The 24,585-nt window shown below is 45.2% G+C and overlaps 1 protein-coding gene across 1 annotated transcript in view; it reads right to left on the bottom strand.

The window, feature by feature from the left end:
* The window catches only part of JARID2 (jumonji and AT-rich interaction domain containing 2), a gene marked incomplete at both ends in the record, with an annotated part of 270,204 nt that overhangs the window by 38,542 nt on the left and 207,077 nt on the right, over positions 1-24,585 (bottom strand). Inside the window, one exon of the mRNA XM_080710759.1 lies at positions 11,798-11,974. Coding sequence (XP_080566885.1) covers positions 11,798-11,974 — 177 coding nt within the window. The remainder of the gene's footprint in view (positions 1-11,797; positions 11,975-24,585) is intronic.

Genomic DNA, 24,585 nt, shown 5'->3' with positions numbered 1-24,585 from the left:
ATTCATCACAGTGAGCCATATTAGGAACTGCATTGTACTCAGACACAAATAGCTTTACGTTAATGAACAGAGACAGATATATTGATTTGTATACACATACTCTGAAAGTTAAATGGCCCATAGACAAGTGTTTTCACACCACGGCAAGCAAGATCTTTAAATCCAAAGGCTGCTATTTTGATTGAGGGTCACTTCATCCCCGAGAAGATAAGATTTGCTCCCAATGAAGAAAGAAAAAGAAGCGGGCAAAGGGGGTTACTTCAGAAACATCTTTCACTGCGTGCATTTGAAAGGTGGAGAGCTACACTTTCCATGAAGGAATTCCCTTTTGTAGCTCTGGGGAGCCTGCCCCTAACAATGCTGCCCAGGAGCTCAGACACACATTCAGGCCTGGACAGGCCTCCCGGGAAGAGCCCTCGGCAACCTATGAAGAGGGCCTCTAAAACTATTGCTACACAGACTTCTGGGTTTGATTTCTAGTTCCCCAGCTCACCAGACACATCTGTGCTCCATGCCCTCAAGGGCAAGCCAACCGCTTCCCTGATCTGTCCCTCCAGGACTGCTGCCATACTTGAAGTTTATAAAATGCTGTGCAGTCTTCAGAGAGAGTTATGCAAAGATAAAAAGGAGAGTGTGTGAAGCATCCTGGGGATTGAACCCAGGGAGGCCCTTCCCTCCCAGCTCTACCCCCTAGACCTTTATTTTTTTATTTTTGGTTTTGAAACAAGGTCTCAGTAAGGTGCTGAGGTTGGTCTTAAAGAGGAGTTCCTCTTGTCTCAGCTTCCCAAGTACTGGGATTATAGGCCTGCATCAACACGCCTGGGTAGGAAGATTTTTTCCCTCCTGGAACTGGGGACAGAACCCAGGGGTGTTCTACCTCTGAGCTACAGCCCCAGCCCTATTTTTTATTCTTTATTTTGAAACAGGGTCTCATTGAGTTGCAAAGGGCCTCACTAAGTAGCTGAGGCTGGCAGTGAACTGCGATCCTCTGGCCTCAGCCTCCCCAATGCTGGGATCACAAGCGTGTGCTACCATGCAGATCTTTTTAAAAGCTTTTGCAGCAATAGCAAAGAAGACTCACATTTGTTGTTTTTTTTTTTTTTAAGAATACCCACATTTGACCAAAATAATAATAAAATAATTAATAATAATAATAATAATAATTCCTTTCTCCATAAGAGTTGAGGAAGCCAGCAAGCCACTTCTGCCTGTCTCAGAGCCCCCTCCTATAGGCAAAGGCCCAGTCTTGCCAATTACTCTTGAAGAAATGCCAAAGGCCAGGAGGCAATCCTGATGATTTTTATAAGTAGGAAACAGGACTACTTGTTGGCTGACCAAAGTTCCCTGATATTTTGGGATTGTTATGATCCGAGATGTCACGGCCCTGAAGCCTGAACCTTCTCAAAAGAGAAAGAGACAGGAAAAGCACAGGCTGGCAGGGAGAGCATGGGCCGCTAAGGAAAAGGCGAGCAGAAGACCCGCAAGACTACAGGAACGTTCTCTCTAGTGTCCCAACCCCACAGATAGAGGGGGTCAGGATGTGGAGACGTGCGGCGTCCAGGAGACCACGGCAAGCCTCTGGTCCCATGCCAGGCACTGAAATGGCCACGTCATCCGAACGTGGGCAAGACGCAGACTCTGTCCTCTGGCTGGCATTAAAGCCTGGTTACTGCACAAAAGCTCCACTTGCTCCCTGGAGCCTGTTCAACTTTAAGTCACTATTGTCTGCAAACAATGGAACGCCTGCCAACCTGTGCCAAACAGTTCAAAAGGATTTTTACTGCATTGTGTGCGAACGCTGTGCTGTGGCCTAGTTCGCTCTGGGCCAAAACAGCTCCTCCGGCTGCTGCGCCCAGCGTGAAACCAGAGAGGGAGCTAGCACTCAGTCTAGGTGCACAGAAGCTGCTCGGTTTCCACCCCACTAGGAAGCAGCTCGCTCACCGGGGACCAGCATCAGGCAGACCTCAGGAGACAGAACCTACAGCCGTCTCTGCGCCGCCCCCAGCATTTCCACTGAGTTCCGCCAGTCATCGTGTGCTCGAGACACCCTTCTGGATTTTCTGTTTTAGGGTGGTGATGATACTGGGAATTTAACTCAGAGGCATTCTACACTCCCAGATCTACTTTGTTTTGTTTTGGAATAGGGTCTAAGTTGCAGAAGACTTCATGGGTTTTTTGCGGCTGACTGTGAATCTACCTACAATCCTCCTGACTTAGCCTCCCAAACGCCAGGATTACAAGCATGTGCCACCATGCACAGCTCCTTCTGGAATTTTTACCCAATGAAATCTCTCTTGCTCAAATTATAATTACTAGACGAGAGGAATTAGTAAATGGAATCCCTAAAGTCAACTGCATTTCCCTCCTTTTCTATAGAGGAACTTAGATTCTGCTAAGCCACTGAATTTTTTCCAAACTCAATTTGGTTGCCACTGTCCCCAAACCTAAAATGTGAATGGGGTAAGCAGGACAACATAAATTAACTCACAGACTTGGGTACAGCTGCCATTTAAACGTGTTTCTTACCTATGCTCCCGATAACTTACCACCTAAGGTTTAAAGGGCTATAAGACCTTTATGAGAACATAAAGGTCAGGGCAACAGGAAGACCATAAGCCAGAATGAATAGATTTGTCCTTGAAAAATGGGTTCCTAGTACAAAAAAAAGAAAGCAGACAGGCTTCCTAGGCTTCTTGGCTCCCAAAGAAGCCCAGGACAGGGCTGATAACCAGCTTCATCAGCTGGCTCTAAGGTGTGTTTGCATTCTCCTACAGAGGGAGCCCCAGGAGGACCATGGGGCACATGGATTCCCCTGCTTCAACACCCTCAAAAAACAGAGTAGGCCCGTGCATTGCACACAGAGAGCCCAAGTGCTAAGTCTTGAAGAACAAATGAAGCATGCGTTTCTGCAGAGTTTGGGATTTCTATAAACCCCTATATACAAAAGATAATGAGTTCTAAAAGGTCAACCATCTCAGAGGTAAATGATAAGAAGCCTTTCTTTGCATTTGAACCAAGAATCACAACACCAGATCAACTACACAAGTGAGAAAAACTAGCCCTTTTCAGAATACAAATATTAGCAGAGGAAAAGGAGAAGTACAGAAATGGCAGGTTAAGACAGAAATAAAGAAATGTGGAGAAGGTAGAGAAAACACAGAAACCTCTGCATTGTAAGAAGGACTGCTTTAACAGCTGTACAAATAAGTACCTTGGATCCAGGATTCTATTAGCCCTACTGTACCTCCACCCAACTGTCAGCCAGAAAAATTCCATATGCACATTTTACAGACTCCTCAGTGACTGAAGAGTCCCCTCAAGACAGGTCAGGTAAACTCAGCTATAATTATTAAACCCCGAGCAGTTTGGTGAACAGCCTGGCAACTCACTGCATGAGGCACATGACAGAAACATAGCCAGCCTGCAAGACTTACCACAGATTCTGAAAGATCAAAGACGCTCCACTTAATCTGGTTCAAGCTGCAGGGGTATTTTGGTTCTTTAGAAGAGCCCAGGGGCATGAGGTTAGGAGCGGAATAGCAGCCACCTTCCTCGTGTTTGAGAATACACCAGGTGGCACACACTGTTCATCTGTCACCTCATTTGGTCTCGGATTTTTTTAAACATCTTTATAAGCTATAATTCACATACCATGTAACTCACCCATTTAAAGTGCCCGAGTCATCGGATTTTAGCATTTTCATGGGGGCAGAAAAACCATCAGCACAATGCAAAGTTTAAAACTTTCTTTTTAATCCAAAAAGAAGTCCCATTGCCATTATTAGTGGGCAACTCCCCAATCCCTAACCTCTTGCCATCCTAATGGCTTGAGTCAGATATGAAAAGTCTTTTATACAAGAGAAAACTTAGGCTTCAAGAGACTAAATAACTGGCTTCAGAACACCTGGTTAGGGAGAGATACCAGAGCCAGGAACATCTCTTCTGCCACCAGATGCATCTCTGAGCTGGCTGTCACAGGTATGAAGGTGGGGCTCTAGGCTTCTGGGGCCCTAGCCAGTTGCCCTACATACATACGTATATCCCTAAGGTGCTAATTGGACCAGCCAAACAAAAGCAGTCTATTAAAGTGAGAAGGAACTGGGCTCAGGGGGTTGCACCGATAGAAGAAATTAATAGAGACCTTCAGCTACATCAAAACAGCTCACAAGACAGTTCTGGTGCAACTGATAATATCATGGCAGGCTTCCTAGACTTCTTGAACTCCCAAAGGAGCCCAGGACAGGGCTGATAACCAGCAGACAAAGCTGATTCTCAGCAGCTTGGTGGGGCAGACATTGAAGACATAGGAACTTCCTGGGATTCTTGTAGCACTTCTAAGCTCCTCACAGGCTTCCAAATCCTTTCAAAACGTTGTGTGCATGGCAACAGCTAATATAGCACAACACTTTTAACCAGTCATCAGATGTTCTGATGCACATTAACTCATTTAGTTTTTACCAAAACCTATGGAAAAGCAGTCCTTTTCAAGGCAAACTAAAACACAGAAAAGCCAGGCATGGTGGTGCACGCTTGTAATCCCAGCATTCGGGAGGCTGAGTCAGGAGGATCACTGTTCGCAGCGAGCCTCAGCTGCTTATGAGGCCCTTTGCAACTCAGTGAGACCCTGTTTCAAAATAAAGAATAAAAAATAGGACTGGGGTGATGCTCAGAGGTAGAATGCTCCTGGGTTCCATCCCCAGTACTGCAAAAAATAAATAAACAAACACAGAAAAGCTGCCTAAGGTTGCAGCCATTAGCAGTTTGGTCTCTGAAATGCAAGCTCACTAATCACTATGCCAAGTGGCCTCTAACCAAAAGCACTGCCCCAAATGTAAAGGGAGATGATCAGGAATTTTATAACCTGATTCTACATGTCCCACTGCTCTTAAAAATAAATTCCACCCCACATTCCAAATTTCTGGAATAGTCACTTGCCTCAACAGGAAAGGCGTTGGCTGCCAGGGGTTAAAAAGAGGTGACGGATATCCTGTGGAAATTTCAATTGAGAAAAAAAGTATTACAGCATCTTGCCACTGAACAAGGCAAGGGGAGCCCCCGGCCCTGCTGTACACCCCCAATGCTCCACACAGAGAGGGGGCGCAGCGCACCTCCGAGGCAGGCGCTGAGCAGGAATGCGGCAAACTTGGCCAAATGATTGCTTTTTGGCCCTTACACAGCAAGCCCCCTGGTGTGATTCCAAAAGCAATTAAATCATTCCAGCTGGGAGTCCAATGACATGTTGTTTAAAAAGTCTTCTGAGAAATATCCCTCTTCAGAAAAAGATGCGCACAAAAAGGAACAATAATCTCCCCTGTTCCTCCCAATTTCCCTAAATTAAAAATTAAAAAGCAACTGAAGAATATATGAGATGTGGTTAAGCTCACCTAGGAATGTTTTCCCCCAAGTGCTCGTCTGCAAAAGATAACAAAGGACTCATACCACGACGGTAATACCGGGGAGAAGCCAAAGCCAAATTCATTCCAAACTCATCTATTAATTCCTCTCGTCTACCGCGCTTACCCACTGGAAAAAAAATAACCACTTAGGAAACACTTCTCAAAACCTAAGGCATGTCAAATATCAACTTGTATTATAAATACACACAAAGCAGTGTTTTGATTGTGTTGTTTTATTTTCAAACAGTAATTACCTAAGGGCTCTATTGTTACCATCATCTGAGGTTCTATACATGTAAGATTATTTGGGAAACTCTGATGAGCTATCAAAGTGGAAGTAGCTGTTATTTCATCCCAAGGTTAAAATCACTGGAGATGCTGTCCAAGTCACTTCAGATTATGGATCTTAATGGAAAAATCTACTTCTATTAGGATGTTCAGTGGCTTATAAATGAGAACACAGGAGTCCTGTGTAATGCTTGCAAAACTAAGCTTCTGTCCAGGGACACCTGCCTCTTGCAGGAGACAATCAGGAGTCTCCTAGTTGAGGCGGAGCGGCAGGCCCAAGCACGGTGCTGGGGGACAGGGGACGCTGTCACAAAGGGGTGTGGTCTCCTGTCCACAGCACCAGCAGCATCCAGGAAGCGGAAAAATAGTTTCTACTATTTTTCTAATTACTACTGAAAAATAGTCTCTTCAAGGATATATCCTTACACTCAGGGAGTACCTCCGGGGAGAGACTTGCCCCAAGCATCTTCAGTACTTGCTTTAATCAATTGCTATGGCTGGTTTGGTTGGTGCCTTCTGCAGTCTTTTGGTAAAGGTGGACGCAAATTCCACGGGGCAGGGCACCCCGCCTACTACACACGCGGGGCTCAGTGTTTTCCTGAAATGCTGACTGAATCTGAGGCTGACGTCAACATTCTTCAAAGCTGACTTCTTGAAATAGACCTTCCCTGGGTCGCTTGACATAGGAGGCACGTTCCAAATGGCCTGTGTTTCTAGGCTGGCTTAACTCATCCCCTCCTCTGCTGGCTTCCTAAGGGAGCGCTGCCTGATTAGCTTCCAAGGTCATTAAAGCCCAGGGCAATAGAACAACTGGAGACCCCAACAGAGCTACAAGTCCTGGGCAGTGGCTGATGGAGCTAAACTTCCTGGCGCTGTCAACCGGTGCCTACCAGGAGAGCACCACGCGACACTGCTCAGGGCTCCAACCTTACAGCAGGTTGGTGTAGGGACCAAAGCTCTGCAAGAGGCACTCCAAACACTGACTAGACGGCATCCTGTCTGCCACTTGTAGTGACAGATACAAGACACAAGACAGACAGATCTGCCATTTCAGAAAGCAGGAAAGACCTGATCTGACCACCTCATGGTGACTTCAGTGTAGGACAAGGAATCATAAGATCACGGAGGACAGCCCTCAAACAAAATACAATTATAAGCCAGGCATGGTGGTGCATGCCTGTAATCCCAGAACTTGGGAGGCTGAGATAGGAGGATCATAGGTACAAGGCCAGCCTCAGCAACTTAGTAAGACTGTTTCAAATAAAATAAAAAGGGTTGAGGGTATAGCTCATAGGTAGAATGCCTGTGTTAAATCCTCAGTAGTGCAAAATATACATTTTTGAAACAAAATATTGCCTGTAAGTATTAGGAAATAACATTTGCTTAAAAAAAAAAACTCAGTAACTCATTTTTGCAGAAAAAATTGCAGTGGCACTGGTTTGTTTCTTGTGTCAAGTGACCGGTGGACATTCCACAGTAAGTGAATTTTACTGGTAGTCATGTTCATTTAGGATATGAAGTGATGTGAAATGTATTCGTGGCTACCCACATAAATAGTCAAAGTAAAATCCAAATGTGTGTGTATATGTTCCTGGGGATTTAACCTTATTTCTAAGCTCTACCCTCAGTCCTTTTTATTTTTTCGTTTTTGAAACAGGGCCTCATTAAGTTGTTCAGAGTCTCTCTATTGCTGAGGTGAGTCTCCAACCTGCAATCCTCCTGTCTCAGCCTCCCAAGTTGTGGGAAAGCAGGCATGCACCACCATGCCTAGCAAGTCCAAACACTAAAGGGGCTGGCTCAGGGCAGAAGACAAAACACCCAGGGGAGTAGAAGCCCGATCTGCAAACAGGCCCACAAAGACCAAGCTAGTGCCTGTATAGAGATGGGGGTGGGAGCTTTGGAAAGCACGTGGGCTCCAAAAGAGACACAAAGGACAGGCCTGGGCCTGCAAGCGCCCTCCTCACCCCCCTCCTAAAGTTTATGTACAGGATTGCAGAGGAAATACTAGATAGCACCATGATTCACACAAGGATGGGGTCTTAGGACCACGTTGGAACTGAATCCAAAGGCAACCCTCTGAAGCTGTGGCCAACCCTTCCCACTGTGAGAACAACAAGGTCAAGAAGGTAGAGGCTCAAAGGCTGAGCTCATCAGCGGAGACCTCCATCTCACTGAAGCTCTAGGCCAGACACACTACTGCTAAAAACGGCACAGGCAAGCTTAATTTGCTGGTCTATAAAACAAATTATGCGACAGACTACAGTGCACTTTAATACACAATAAATATAAAAAAATGTAAGGGGAAATCATAATCAAGAATCAAGAGAAGTCATTAGGAGTAGGCCTAGAGATAGCTTGGTTTATAGAATGAGCAGATCATTCTAGTAACAGAATCACAACAGGTAAGGACTGTAAAAGAGCTCTTACTTGGGTTTTGACAACTGTCAATAAAACAAATACAGAAGAGTAAGTATGAGCACAGCTAGTGTTCCAATTGCGCCCAGCTGACCAGAGGGACATCTTCAGATGTGGAAGACAGAGGAGACGCCATACACACTCGCACCAGTCCTCCCCCAGGGGACCGGAGACTCCCAGCACCCTCACCATCCCTGAGCCAACAGAAAGAAAACTCATGAAGAAACAGAAGGGCCCAACAGTGCTTCTGGAAATGTTTGCATTAACAGGTAGATGCCCAAAATAGGACAGCTAAACCCTTTATGATCGCCACAGTATTGTTCTCACCCCAACATCAGATGTTTGTGACAGTAAAGTCTCAAACCATTTTTGAAAATTTAGAAGTTTAGAGAAGCTGGGCGTGGTGGCACACACTTGTAATTCCAGCATCTGGGAGGCTGAGACAGGAGGATCATGGTTTGCAGACAGCCTCAGCTACTTAGTGAAGCCCTTTGCAACACAGTGAGACCATTTCAAAATGAAGAATAAAAAAAAATAGGGCTGGGGGTGTAGCTCGGAGGTAGTATGCCCCTGGGTCCCATTACCAGTACAGAAAAGAAAAAAGAAAATTAGAAGTTTGCCTGGGCATGCAAACATTGCATGCAAACAGATGTGTGCATGGATGCGGAACAGATAGCTAAACTTTCCTTGGCTCCTCATGACAATGACAGCAGTCAAGGCAGATTAACCTCGTCTCTGGGCAAGAAGTCAGCCAAGTTCTTTGTCTCCACCATAGGCCCTTCATATACCCCTGCAATGTGCTGTCAGACGCTCACGGCCCCTTCATACAATCATCCTGAAGCTTATACGAAAAGAGAATTAAAGATCTAGGGACGCAGCCCGGCTTGGTGGTGCTCCGCTTGTAATCCTAGTCCTTGGAAGGCTGAGACGTGAGGATTACATATTTGTGGCCAGCCTCAGCAGCTTAGTGAGACCCTATTTCCAATAAAATAAAATAAAATAAAATAAAATAAAATAAAATAAAATAAAATAAAATCAGGCTGAAGGTATAGCTCAGAGGTAGAAGGCCCCCGAGTTCAATCCTCAGTACCACACACAAAAAAAAAATCACTATCATAATCCTCTATGGATACAAAAGATGGTGACATTGTAAGTTGCATCTATGAGAAAAATTGTCCTATGAATCCTAGGCGTCTTCAGCAAGCTCAAGCTAGAAAAATAAGTTGGAGTCCAAACCACAAGAGCACACGTACATACAGGATTAATTTGCCTGGTCAACAAGAGTTATGAATGTACCCGCCCAGCCACAGTAATAGAAAAGCAATGTGTCTCGAGGAACCAGTTAGACATACAGGGGAAATATATTCCTGCCATTCCAGCACATTAGCAGAAAATAAGTAACTGCATGCTGTACTCATATTTGTTCGCTCTTGATTCTCTATTAAGCAAAAAAAACAATTAACATTCTTTCTCAAGATTAAAAGACAAATACCCACAAGTCTTCTTTCTTTCTACACTGGACCTGAAAGCTCACCCCAGCTGACAGTTCCAAGCTGGGGTTCCAAGTCAGAGACGCCCAGCTATGCCTCTGCAGGGTACGGTCTCTGATGATAGTCACCACCTCACCACACACTCACGCTCTCAACCAGGTCCACATCCACCCGACTCCTATCCATTCACCTTCATGACCATGTCCTCAGGCCTCCGTGAAGGGCTGGACCACTCCACCTTCCGCCTCTCATCAGCTCTTTTCTGGATAAAATCCTCTAGCTCCAATCGTCTTTCTTTTCATATTGAACTAAATTTTTTTGTTTGTTTGTTTGCAGGTCTGGGGATGGAACCCAGGGGCATTCTACCTCTGAGCTACACCCCTGCCCTATTTTTTATTCTTTATTTTGAAACAGGGTCTGAGTTCCAGAAGGCTTCACTAAGTAGCTGAGGCTGTCCAAGAACCGCGATCCTCCTATCTCAGCCTCCCGAATGCTGGGATTATAAGTGTGCCCCACCATGCCGGGCTCATATTGAACTAAATTCTGCTGCCAGGGATGTTCTGAACTTAACCTCTCTAACCTCATTTCTCCATCTGAAATCATCTACATTTCCCTGTTACCAGTAAGAATTATCAGCAGAGCTTATGCAACCGACACCCTCCAGACCACAGAGCCCAGATCCCATTCTTGAGGGACAACATGCGCCAATCCATAGCCAGGCAACACTCTATAGCAGTCTGTTATTTTTTTTTTCTCTTTTGGGTGGTGCTGGGGATTCATCTCCAATCCTTTTTCTTATTTTAAGATAGAGTCTCACCAAGTGGCCTGAGCTGGTCTCTGATTTGCGATCCTCCTGCCTCAGCCTCATGAGTAGCTGGGACTTCAGGCGTGCCCCCACCACCACCACCTGGCTTTAGGGAGTCCATCTGCACACCTGAGCCTGATTTCCAACTCATATGCAGCTCTGCTTCATCAGGGTCCTTGATGATCGCAGCTGCAGGTGGCAAACTCTTTACATAAAGGTTTGGATTTAGTGACCATTTTAATTAGCTTCATTTCCTCCATTCTACTGCAAGACCTTTTAAAAGAGGGTCATATATCGTCCACTGCATCTACATGCCACCCAAACACAGTCCTAAGCAAGCGGGGAGACAGATGAACATCATTAAGCTGGCAAAGCAGAAAAGTCTAACAACACCCAGCGCTAGGCGTGGACTTCCATCGTTCTCCACGCTATGACTGTCCTGAGCATCTATTTCTCAGGGGTCCACACAGACAATAGGGAGCTGGGTGAGCGCATCAAGGGTTTGCTTTGACCACTTACAAGCACTTGCTGCCGTTTATAGACAGGGTGGTCCCTCGTAGGGCCTGCAGGCATGTGCCACCATGCCCGGCCCCCAACCTTTGTTACTGCTTTCTATTTTCATCCTCTTCCTAAACCCTGTAACACTGGGGGAGAGAGGAGTATCTATTTTATAATAAATGTTCATTTTTTTTCAATTTCAGGGGAGAAATGATAGTTTTATTTCTACACTATATTCACTTGCAGAGTTTACAGTTATAAAGTTCACGGAATCTTGCTGGCTACATCCCATTTAGACATGATTGTTCCCTCTTCTGATCCCTATTAGCTGCAGCTCTTGGGGAATTATCACAATCTCTCCAACATAAGTACATCTTAATCTACTCACCTAGACTACCTTACACTGTTCAGTGTTCTATGAATAATCTTTGCCCATAAAGAGCTGGACACTTACAGAGGCATCCAGAGCTAGCTCTGCCATTAGCCAGCCACAGCCGTCAACCCTTCTCTTTTGTTTGTGTATGGTGCTGGGGGTTGAACCCAGGAGCATTCTACTTCTAAGCTATACCTCAACCCCCCCCCCTTTTTGTGTGTGGTACTAAGAATGGAACCCAGGGGCCTTCTAACTTCAGGCTACCTATTTTATATTTTATTTGGATACAGGGTCTCATTAAATTGCCAAGAGCCTCACTGAGCTGCTGAGGCTGGCTTCGGATCTGCGTGCTCCTCCTGGCTGAGACTCCCAAGTATTGAGATTATCAGCGTGCGCCACCACACCCAGCTACCCCTTCTATTTTAAAATAAGGTCTAAGTAAGCTTTCTCTTCTAAAGCAATGTTCTTGTTCAGCTCCCTCACCCAAAGCTTGGATTTCGCCTTCCTCGCCCAGCCTCGGCGCCAGACCTACCGTGCCCGTTGTGAGCGTGCTTGTGGGTTTTTCCTTTCCTGGGGGTTGACTGGCATGACGATGAAGCATTGTTGGTGGCTGTTTTGACATCTTCTGTCTCGTCATCTTCCTCCTCGACGTCCTCCTCATCCTGAGAGCTTCCGAAATATACCATACTGTTGGGCAGCGCAGGAGAACCTGGTGGGTCGAGAGACACGGCTCTTAAAACACTGGCCTCGACAGTCACCCTTCCAGGGGCGGCAACTCAACAGAGGTGATGAGGCTAACTCGCACCAAGCAGGTGGACAAAGCTATTCATCTCTGCTGCCACTTGTCATTTATTCTCAAATATTCCCCAGGAAGTACAACTGCATCTGTGTCCTTTTAACAGATTTCAAGCAAAATCCCCTAGTGGAGGAATGCAACCATTCGCCAAACACAGCAAATCAAAATTTTAGAAACTTCATCTGAACAGTTTCTGGGGGAAAAAATACATTGGGAGTGGGGAGAACCCTATCAAAGATTGAGCAAAAAAAATTTAAATAAAAAAACAACTACACACTTCATTGAGACTGAAACTAACCTACATTATGAATTTAACTTACTAGACTTTAATAATAGAATTTAATTTTATTTATTGGCACTAGAGGTAGAACCTAGGGCCCTGTACGTCAGGTAAGCACTCTACAGCTGAGCAATACCACCAGCCCTAACTTTTCCTGCTATAAAAATCACTGTCTTGTATTCATAATAGGTGAATGACATACCGATTCCCAAAAACCCTGATGTATTTAGAAGCTACTCTGATGTTATGACTAGGTTAAAAGAATTCAAAATTATTCAAATAAATTCCTATATAACATTAACTAAAAGAGCTGGATTTAAAAAGAAAACCTCCTCAAAGAAGAAACTATATCCCTCACTCCTTTTACATGTTAACTTTCCCATTCTCTATGTTCTCATTTTGATACTTAAAAAGCTATTAATACCAAAATCTATTCAATATTATACAGAAATATTATACAGGAATACAGTTCTTCCCCATCAAACAAGGACATTTCAAGAGATAAAGTCAAATCACTGGTATACTGTTTGAGACTGGGAACTGCTAAAATCCCAATGTAATCTCTTTCAACCTCCCTCCCTCTTAGTGTTCATGGGAGAGCTACTACCCAGGACCAGAAGAACTACTTAATGTTACCTTTCTCCTCTTGCCCAGCTTTCCTATGCGTTGGCTACTGCTCCAGTGACGTCAACATAAACACCACTGATTTGTTCTTCCCAAATGAAGATCTCAAACCTCAATTACATGGTTAAAAGCCACTCCAGTCCAGTTTGGGGACTATATGCCCCCTGATCATGCAGATGAAGATGAATGCGTGATGACAGGCTAACATGGCAAGTCTCAAACTCACCTCCCCAAATGCGGACTACACAGATACCTCTCGCCCCATCCTCCTGCTGCTGCGGTCGTCTCCCTGGACAACCAGTATTAAAAAATCCCTTAAGTTGTGTGGTCATACCACAGGGCAGAAATAACATCCCAGTGGGGCACAGTCTGCAGAAAGACCCTATGTGGATAACAGAATTGCATTTAGTCTGACAAAAGCCATTTCTTCTTTTCTTTTTATTTCTCCCCTTTGATCATTTCCATTTACAATCAGGCTTCCAACAGAAAGAAGGTGCTTAGAACCGACACAGACTTTAGAGAAAAATCATTAAATCGAAGTAACAGTATGCTGGGCAATGGTACACCTGCAATCCCAGTACTGGGGAGATGGAAATAGGGTTGCAGATGTGAGGCTGTTTTCAAAATAAAAAAGGGCTGGGGGTATACCTCCGAGGCAGAATGCCTCTAGTATCAGTCTGTAGCAGTACATTAAAAAAAAAAAAAAAAAAAAAAAAAAAAGTTAAGCAGGCTTGGTGGCGCACGCTTGTAACCCCAGCAATCGGGAGGCTGAGACAGGAGGATCACAGTTCGCAGACAGCCTCACCTACTTAGTGAACCCCTGTTTCAAAATAAATAAGAAATAGGAATAGGACAGAGGGCATCAAATGCCCCTGGGTTCCATCTCTAGACCCACAAAATAAATAAATAATGAATAAATAAATAAGTAAAAATTTTAAAAGCGAGTAAAATGAGAATATCCCCCTCAAAAAAGAAAGAAAATTAAATATCTAGCTATATTTCCACTGGAACAAAATATCTATTCTCATTCTAAATAGTTTTCTAGTTAGTACAAGACTGACAAAGAGGAGACACCACCCTTCCTACCTTCCCAGTAAGAGGTTTTTAGTTAGGAATCATCATTCCTGGGTCCAGGGTACCTCCACAACCAAATTACTTTACTCTAGATGCAAGTCCTCCCAACACTGCTGTGTGGGTGTGGACGTGTGCACCAACAATCACACTACAGCAGGGAGCCTCCCTCCTCAGAAGTTTTAAATTTCCCTCTTCTGTAGAAAGAATAAGCTAAATAATCTCGTAGGCGTTCCCTTCAGGTCCACATATCCATGCTGGGTTTCTTTTGAGCAATGGTCTTCCTAGCCTGCATCCTGGAGGTGCTGACTAGAGAAGGCAATCATGAAGAAGGGTGAGAGGATCGGCCTTTTTTTTTTTTTTTTTTTTTTTTTTGGAAAGAGGCAGGGGGAGGAGGTATGGGAGGAGGAAACCAGGGCTTAGTTCAGAGTGAGCCCCCTCCTGCCTTCCTCTTTTCCCGCAGCAATAAAAGCTCTGTAAGTGAGGCCACCAGTGAAATAATGTGAAAACCAAGCAGTAAGATCGGGTGAAAACACTCTATTTCAGAGATTGGGGGAGGAAGGCATACACGGAATGTAAGGAAGATAAACAAGGAATTGATTTCCACTGACAATCTGTCAAGGAGTTTGTACAACTCCAACCCTACAGAAGCAGCACAAAGTCATTCCTGTTCTTATACTCAAGATAGAGAAAATGGAGGAGCATCAACTTCATGTCCCAAAGGACATGGAGAAAACTTGTAGCTGTTTCAGGTTTTGCAACTGTCCTAAAGAAAGCATGTATTAATCAGCTTAAAAACAAACCATGGCTGGGCGTGGTGGCGCACGCTTGTAATCCCCGCACTTGGGAGGCTGAGACAGGAGGATCACACAGGTTCGAAGCCAGCCTCAGCTACTTAGTGAGACCCTATTTCCAAAAATAGGTCTGGGAGTACAGCCCGGAGGTAGAAAGCCTCTGGGTTCCACCCCCAGTACCACACCCCCCCCCCCAAAAAAAAAGTAAAAAACAAACCATGATTAAATACCTAATGCAGGTAACTAATGAAGACTTGCTTAGCCCCGGGTTTGGGAGGTTTAAAGTTCAATCAGTATGTGCAGGCTTAGGCCCCTACAGTGGCCGATGGCACATCAGAAGAGCCATACCAGCCACCCAAGAAGTAAAGAGGGCTGGATGGGCTGGTGTGCTCCTTTTTTTTTTTTTTTTTAACATAACCCACTCTCTTCCTAGGACTACACAAGGGATTACACAAGAACTACTTAAACCCTTCCCAGGCCAGTGTCCCCAGCAAGACCTACCACCTCCCAGTAGTCCCATTCCCAGTAGGTCCCACCTCTGCAAAGATCCCCCTCTTCCCAGTGGGACATCCCTGCAGACCACACCTCTAATTAATTAGAGGAACCTGGCGGACACAAATGAAACCATCCAAAGCCTAGAAAGTATACAAGGCAACTTCTTCAACAAAAGCAGCAAGCAATCTTATGAAGAGATTTGCTTTCACATTTCCTCAGCAAGCTGGAGGCTCACATAAGAGAAATCTAAGATTAGAAACAGAAGGCCAAGGCGAAGGAATGGAATTCATGGGGAACATGCTCTCCAACCCCAAATTTTTAATGAAGATGCCAAAGGACACTGTTTCTTGTAGGCATGGGTACGCCTTACTGTGTCCTATGAAGCATTTTCTTCCAAGAAGCCGTTGCCAACCCAACTGTTTAATAGAAGGAGCAACTGTGAGCAATTAGCACCCCCTAGTAGGCAGGGACCCCGAGAATTTGGGTGGGCCCTCTAACCTGTACATTGCATTAAATTTTCATGGCCAGAGTGATACAGGTCCAAAGAATAAGTCCAACAGGGTTTCATGGTACTGCATTCCAGCACTGCATCACCATGGTGCTGTTAAGAAATCCCTCACTTACAAAGTAACAGGGAGGCCAGAGGCCAAAGGAACCTCTGATTCCAGCCAGAAGAAACCAGAGCAGGGCAAGAAAGAAAGCAAAGCAGCCTCCCCTTGCTTTCCCATGAGGACAAACCAGTCAGATCATCTCTCACTCCACGCCAAAGAGAAAATGATCGCAGTGAGAGGGGAAGAGTGACCATTCTAGGATAATACCTAGCAAATAGCTAAATAACAACCTCAAACGCACAAAGGGGGCGAAAACGCATCTTCACAACCATTTATTACAGAAAGCACTCCTTTCTTCCTCACCTAGATGCAAGCCTGATGATCCAACTTACAACTGAGTGCAGAGGAGGAGAGATGTGCTAGAATGAAAACAGGATGTGCTGAAGCCCTCCAAGCACAGAGCAGCCTGGGGACCTGTGGCTAGGGGGAACTTCTCATGCTCCTCTATTTTAAAAATTGGGTGAAGGGGTGTACCCAAGAAATAGAGTGATACTGAGTCCAGTCAAAGTTAAATTGATGTTTAGAACTTAAAAAGAGCAAAGTGTGTTTTTAATGTTACATTACAGATATTTTACAACTTACAGATCCCAGTTCTGGCATATAAAGGTTAGCTTCAAAAGGTTAATTCAAATCTAGAATTGTTTCTTTGGTAATCGCATTGAACCCAGGGGCATTCTGTCCCTGAGATACACTCTCAGCCCTGTTTTTATTTATGTATTTATTTATTTAGCAGCACTGGGGGTGGAACCCAGGGATATTCTACCTCCGAGCTACACCCCCAGCCCTATTTTTTGTTCTTTATTTTGATATTGGGTCTCACTTGAGTTGCAAAGAGCCTCACTAAGTAGCTGAAGGTGTCCACAAACTGAGATCCTCCTGTCTCAGCCTTCCAAATGTTGGGATTACAAGCAAGCGCCACCATGCCCGGCTCTATTTTTTTTTTTTTTTTTGAATACAGGGTCAACCTCACCAATTTGCTAAGGGTCTTGCTGAATTGCTGATACTAGCCTCAAACCTGTGATCCTCCTATCTCAGGCTCCCAAATACTGAGATTCCAGGTCACCGTGACCAGCTCAGAGCTAAGAATTTTGTTAAAAAAAAAAAAAAAAAAAAAAAAAAAAAAAAAACCTTTGACCCTCCACATGTCAGATGCGACTGTCTTTTGAAAAGCTCATCATATCTGGAGCACAGAGATGATGACAGAAAGGGACAACTGGCAGACAGGCGATTAACAACCAGAAAACACTTCTGGAACTTCCTTTCCATGGCTGGACTCACCTACAGTCCTATAGTGACATAGGACTCTTAAAGGTCAGTGCACTCACCCAAGCATGCCCTGCCATTCTCGGGGTGGACTGTCCACAGAAAGACACAAACTCCCTTCATGACATCGAATAGTGAGAGAGGCTGGTTTATCATGAAATTACATCTTCTCTCTCCTTTACGAAGTCTGTAGCTTTAAAGTAGTAACCCTGTAAAATGTTCACCATTCATGGATTAAGGGTTGTAAGGATGTGGGGGAGTTTACATTCCATGATTATAAATATACTTTTCTATTAAAATCACAAGCATATTATTTTCTCCCCTGATTATTCAAGTGCATTAGCAAACGTGAAAAAAAAATCTGAACTTGGATCAGATAAGAGGAATCAGGAGTACGGAATGCATCTGCGCTTTGCCAAAGCCGTATTTCATTACTTTTCAGAATTAGCTGGCAATGTCTCCACAATATTTACTGAAGTGCAAACCAAATGTTTTCATCTGGACAAAAATCAAACTGTGGTATGTTACAACCACAACAGAAATCATTTTAATCCAAAAGCTTGCTTTCTCTAATTTGGGCTTTGGTTTCTATAAAGTTGGATTCTTCTCCACGAATTATATACACAGACAAACCCTCCTTACCATTCTCTCCCCTCCCCCACCAGTCCCTTCATCTTAACAAGCCAAACATAGCTCTGCTCTGTTTTGGAAAGGCCCTAAAGGGATTCCCTTGCATACAGTCTTTTAGCTGGAGAGTCAAATTCTGCTGCTTGACCCAATTAGCGTGGGGTGGCCCGCTGCGCTGGCCTTTCTCATGATTCAACCTTAAGATACACAACAGAATGAACGGTAATCAGCCCCAGCTATCATATTAAATTTAAAAAAACTAAACTTCAAAGAGAATGGGGAAGGTCTGGGGCCAGGAAAGAAGCAGTTATCCGATTTCCTGAGAAGAAGGAAAGGAGAGATCCATCCTACGCTCCTGGAGAAGCTATAGAAGGCCACTAACCCAACAGGTACCTTAGTTAATTCTACTGTTTGTGCCATGCACTGTGCTATGGTGCCAGGCACCATCTTATACACCAAGGACTAAAACTCCATGTCTACAGCGTACTTTTACACATTTGCTCACATGCAGGTTAACATGAAGTTCCTAAAAGGCTATCGAATGGCAATCTAGGCCTCCCTTTCAGGTCAGCCGTTATCAATTCCAAGGGAAGAAGAATTTCCAACAGGATTTTTTTTTTTTTTTTTTTGCGGGTCTGGGGATGGAACCCAGAGGCATCTGACCTCCGAGCTACATCCCCTGCCCAGTTTTTTATTCTTTATTTTGAAACAGGGTCTCACTGAGTTGCAGAGGGCCTCACTAAGTAGCTGAGGCTGTCCCTGAACCACGATCCTCCAGTCTCAGCCTCCCAAATGCTGGGATTACAAGTGTGCGTCGCCACGCCCGGCTTTCCAACAGGATTTTCTAAGCATTGCTCCTCTGCACACATACCATCCTAAAATTATCTGTCCCATCAGATCCTTTGTGTGTGGCATTACTGTCTTTAAAGTGTTTCACAGTCAAGTCTTAAATGAGTTAGCCCCATTTTACTGCTGTGGCTTCTCCTAAAGATAGGTAGAGTAAGTGTTTATATAAAGTAACCTCGGGCACCAACAGGCACGTGTACAGTAAGGCTTGGGGCAACCGCCCTCTGTGCTAAAGGCCACACACAGGGAACCCCGAAGGCTTTCTGAGGGAGGAGCTGGCTGTCCAAGCATGCCCATCCCAGACCTGGGCTTCCTTCTAACATGTGTGTACCCACTGAAACAGACTGCAAGGAATCCAGAAGTCTAAGGTGACGGGTCAACCCTGTCAGTCACTTCTGTGCCATGAGACTCAGAGTTTACTGCCACAGAATGAACGCAAGGCCTGTGGCCAAAACGAGTGTCGGGGCCCCAACAGCTGAGAAGCAGCGAGGGAGAGCACTTGACAAAACTCCCACGAGTGAAGTTACTGAGCCCAAGCCGATACTGTCATCTCATCAGGAGGCTTCAATGACAACTCACACTGCAAAGGTGTCATTCTCTGCATAGGCAAGGGCACGGGCCAGGCATCCCTGTTTTCTTTCACAAATGTAAAGGTCAGCAGACTAGTGAGGTTCCCCAGGAATGTGGAAAGGCAAAATAAGCTCAGTGGTTAGGAAGAGGCCTGAGTGCTGGGCGTGGTGGCGCACGCTTGTGATCTCTGTACTTGGGAGGCTGAGACAGGAGGATTACAGGCTCGCAGCCAGCCTCAGCTACTTTTAGTGAGACCCTGTTTCAAATAAAGAATAAAACAGGGCTGAGGGTATAGCTGGGAGGTAGAATGTCCCTAGGTTCCATCCCCAACACCACTAAAAAAATAAAATAAAATAAATAAATAAATAGGCCAGAGTGAGGTCGGGTAGTAATGGGAAATCTTAGGTCACATAAAGTCTTTTTCAGAGAACAAAAACAGATAAAATTGGTGACTTCTGGGTCATTAGGTCCACCTCGGCCACTGACTGAGTGCACAAGTACCCGGGTGTGTCCAGCGATGAGAGCAGGCACCATGTCCCTCCCAACATCAGACTCACCTGCAGATCTAGCCCCTCTAATGAAAAGTTGGAACACACTCCCTCCAACCTCTTCCCAATATCCTCTGCGCCTGTGGCCATGAGGCCTGTGGTTCTCATGGTCTCAACTGAACACACAGATCTCATGATATAGCAGCCACCACGGTGCTCTACCTCTCAGACGGCAGAGTGCCATCTGTAATTAGCTTATATAGCCACCACAGTACTATCTTAAGCTGAGGAGCAGAAACAAGTAAGGAAGTTAAATGCACCAACTGCCAGTTGCTACAGATCACCAACGCCTGTAGGCCACCTTGTGAGCCAAGCAAAGCTCCTCAGATCCTGGGAGACAAAGTGAATAGTCATTCCTGCACAATGTGGACACAGGGGACTTTAATGCCACGTGCAGAATGAGCACCACAGTGCTGCCACCGCTGAAAAGTTTCTCCTCCACTGACCTGCTCCCAGTGGGCTTCAAAATGCATAAAAGGCCCAGACAGCAAGGCAAAGGCCAGAGGGATTCTAAGAAGTCCCGCTAACCTGGGTCGGCATGCTGTCTCTGGCAGGGAATGAGGAGCCTGCTTTATCTTCAAGGAGCGCAAGCCTGGTCAGAGGCCAGCTGGCCGGGAGCGGGACCGACCCTCACAGCCAAGCGTCTTGGCGCCTTCACAGACCCAAGGTCACAGAGCAATCAAAGAGGGACTCATCCCTCTCCTCAGATCTCACGAATTCCACAGTCTCATATTTCTTCATTACTAGGTGATAAACTAGCCTAGCAAATAAATTACATGCTCAGCAGAACTGACACTGGGGAAAAACCAAGCCTACGAGGAATGGAAAGCCCGTCTGACTTAGAAAACACAAAGGACAGAGTGGCCAGAAACCCACTCTCCCAGCTGCCATTCTCAAACACAGAGACGTAATGCCTCGGAAGGAGAGCCGTCGGAAGAGCTGCGTACCAGAGACGGCGTGCCTTCCTCCCCGAAGACCACATACGACGTGAAGTTCATTATTATGAGCACCACAGCGTTCTTGCAACTGGGAGATTACTTAATTGCTTTCTAGCAGGTTAATCCCCTTTCACTCCATGACCTTTAAATCACCTCAGACTTTTCGGGTGCCCTACTTACGACTCTCCTCAATACTAAGGCCTGTGATAGAGAAAAAGATGAGCTCCTTGTCAAGCAGGCCAGCCACTATCGTCAGAGCACTCCACGGTTGGCTGTCTCTTCTATTATCTGCGGGGTATGCAGATCCTCTGATCTTATAGATAGCTCCAACCAAATCTCAAATTCAATTCTTTTCCTCTATACTACCTCCATAGAGAAAGCTCCCTGGGAACTAGCAAATAAAATATACTTGTTCCGGGTGTGGTGGTACACGCTTGTCATCTCAGCATTTGGGAGGCTGAGACAGGAGGATCGTGGTTCACAGACAGCCTCAGCTACTTATTGAGTCCTTCTGCAACTTGTTTTATAATAAACAAGACCTTGTTTTATAATAAAGAATAAAAATTAGGGCTGGGGGTGTAGTTTGGAGTTAGAATGCCCCCGAGTTCCATCCTCAGTACTGCAAAAAAATAAAGAATTTTTAAAAAATACTGGGGGCGAGACATGGTGATATATACTTGGAAACCTGTGGGAAGAAACACAGGTTGGAGGGCAGCCTCAGAAACCTAGTGAGACCCTGTTTCAAAATAAAATAGGTCTGGGAGGTTTAGGTCAGAGGAAGAATGTCCCTGGATTTAATACTCAGTACCATGGGGGAGGGAGGTGGACGGACGGATGGACACACCACACACACACACACACACACTTGGATGATAGTCCTAAGCACTTTTCTGGGGCCTCTTTCACAACCATTAGTTTTAGCAACTATATGCTACAAAAACTAGAATACCCACTTTACAGATGACACTGAGGCAAAGAGGGATTTAAGTCTTCTGCCCAGGACATGCCAGCCTTCGGGTGCAGCTCTACAATCACTTCACCGAATGGCCTCTCTGCAGCCAAGAGCATTCTCAAGAGAGCTCCCAGGATAATCTTCTCAACGTGCTAGGCATATTGGGTCATCTCAGCTCAAGAGCCTCAGCGGTGGCGCCTCCGTGTCTGCCTCGGGGCCTCAGGTCCGCACCTGCAACCTGACTCACTTGCTTCAACTTTGGGCCCTTCAAGGAAGAACCTCCGACGGCTTCAGCAGAATTCCTTCTTTCTAGCCAGGTCAACAGTTCATTCCCCTCTGCAGCCACACCAGCTGGCAGGGCGGAGCTCTCTGCCTCCCCTAGCACTTTCACACAGCACCAACTACACCTGCTTCTGCTTTCCCGTGTCTAACCTCATGTTTTCTAAACGTCTAGCATATAAAAAGGTTCAATAAAGGTTTGCTGAACTAATGAACAATTGAGTGGCAGCTGATCACGGAAGATTTTGTAAGACAGGAGAAACAAAAGGCAAGCGGTCCCAAAACAAGACAGCAGTGCTTCACACGGGCTGACAGCAAGCACAGCTACTAGGGATCCCCCCACCCCAAAGGTTCTCATCCCCGGGCCTCGCTGGGAGGCTGAACGGTGACGGCCACGACCACGAGAATGAACTCTGCGTTGTCGGTGGGCAAGCTGCAGGAGTTCCCTATGGGAATCCCCATCTGCAGTGCCCCATAAAGAGAAAAATGTAAATAAGAGAATCATTTAACCTGCCACTGCTCTGCTGCATTAAGCTCTTTTAAATCTCTTAATAATTATAGTCAGAACAAAGAGAGGAAGACAGAACTCATTAAGAATAACGAGACTAGTGACAGGAAATACAGCAGTGGTGCCAGTTGCTGAGCGCAGCACACGCACGGTCCTCCTTCCCTGCGCGCCGCGGAAGATGCTAATTGCCCCCACGGCAAGAGGCGCATGGACCCCTTCGAAGCAGCTACTGAAAGACACATCCACTGCAGGTTAACACATCAAGACCCCGTGCACCGTTCATTCCATCCTCCTGTTCATTCCAAAGTCCAGGACAGAATATCAAACAGAAAAGAAGGCCTCTGCCAAACTGGGCTGATGTCTCTCTAAATGCTTTAAGTATTTAAGGAAAAAAAAAAAAAATCCTCCAAAGCCTCTTGACCCAGAATGATTGGCTGGCATATTAACTTGTCCACACTAATCACGGTATTAATTGTATGGGGTGTAGAAGGTCCTCCTCCAAGGTTTCTAGGCAAAGGCAAGGCCCTGGTCTCTCTCGGCGCTGCTGGTGGATGACAAGGAAGGCTTACAGAACTCCATCTACAGCCTTGCCACATCTTCTCTTCAATATTCCAAACTAGCACAGAGACGGGTAAAAGCTAGTAATTGGGGCCTGAGAAAAGAATGACATGCCATCCTTGGCCACCAACATCACTTCCATGTCTTTGATTTGATTCCGTCATTATTTCTGCAGCCAGGCTGTTTTTCCGATAAGTAATGAGCTCATTAAAGGCTGCCATTTTTGCCCCTAACGTGCTCGCTGTCACCCAAGGGTGACGGACTGACTGCAGTCTTTATGCTCAACATGAGGTCCGTGGCTCTGACAAGCTCTACTTGGTTTGGCATCGACACACAAACACACACACAAAAAATCAAAAACCAAAAAGAACAACAACAACAAAAAAAAAAAACCAGATGAACCGGAATTAGAATGCAGGTAAGAATGTTAAGCGGATTCCCAACTGTCAAAGGTGCCTTTTCAAAAGGCTTCGGAGGCTGGGATGATTCCACTGAAGACATGCGTCATCAGTTCTTGATATCGAATAGTTAGAAAAAAATCTAAATGCAAATCAGGAATTAGATACATTATGAGATGTCCACAGGATGGGACATGGCTAAACTATTAAAATATGACCAACAGGTATTCAAGCAATACTGCAAAATAAAAATATAATGCAATATGGGTTCAGGAATTTTATGTATCATATATGTACATAAAAGCTTGCTTAGGAAATATTTATGAAAGAGACCACTAACAATGGAAGGGGGTTATTGTGAGTTTACTCTCTTGCTGACATATCTTTTCTGTTGATATTTCCCAAGAACAAGATACACAGACACCTTTTGAACTTAAAATCAAAAGAAAGTCATTAAAGTGCCACATTCTACGGATCTATTTAGCATCTGTATGGGTCAAAATATGCTTTTTAGCTAGCTCAAGCAGCTACATATTAAAGTCATACCATCTAATACGAGTATGGCAGTGCATGCCAGTAATCCCAACACTTGGGAGGCTGAGACAAGAGACTTGTGGCTAGCCTCGGCAATTCAGCAAGATCCCATTTCAAAATTTTAAAAATAAAAAGGAAGGGCTGAGGGTTTAGATAGAATGCCCTGGGGTTCAATCCCCAGCACCATACACACAAACACAAACAAAGACAAAGACAAACAAAAACACCACCATCCACTCCACTGGACTTCCAAGGCAGACCTGTCATTTGTGGCTTGTTCAGCCCAATCAGGTAAACAAACACACTTGATCAAACAAAAATATGCCATTTTAAAGCTAGGATGGCTTTCACTTCTAATACTTCAGATCTGAGGATGGAGAGAATAGTGTGGCAAATGAGGGCAATAGGAATCCTTTTCCCAAGCCAGCTAAAAACAAATAAAACCTTTTTTAAAAATTACTAAGCTAAGCCGGGCGTGGTGTCGCACGCTTGTAATCCCCGCACTTGGGGGGCAGAGACAGGAGGATCGCGCAGGTTCGAAGCCAGCCACGCGTGCTGGCTTAGGAGACCCTGTTTCCAAATAAAAATGTAAAATATAGGTCTGGGCGTGTAGCCCGGAGGTAGAAGG

The sequence above is a fragment of the Muscardinus avellanarius genome, assembly GCF_963383645.1.
Source record: "Muscardinus avellanarius genome assembly, chromosome: 14".
In the NCBI taxonomy this organism is placed as follows: Eukaryota; Metazoa; Chordata; class Mammalia; order Rodentia; family Gliridae; genus Muscardinus; species Muscardinus avellanarius.
This window is presented reverse-complemented; position numbering and strand designations above follow the sequence as displayed.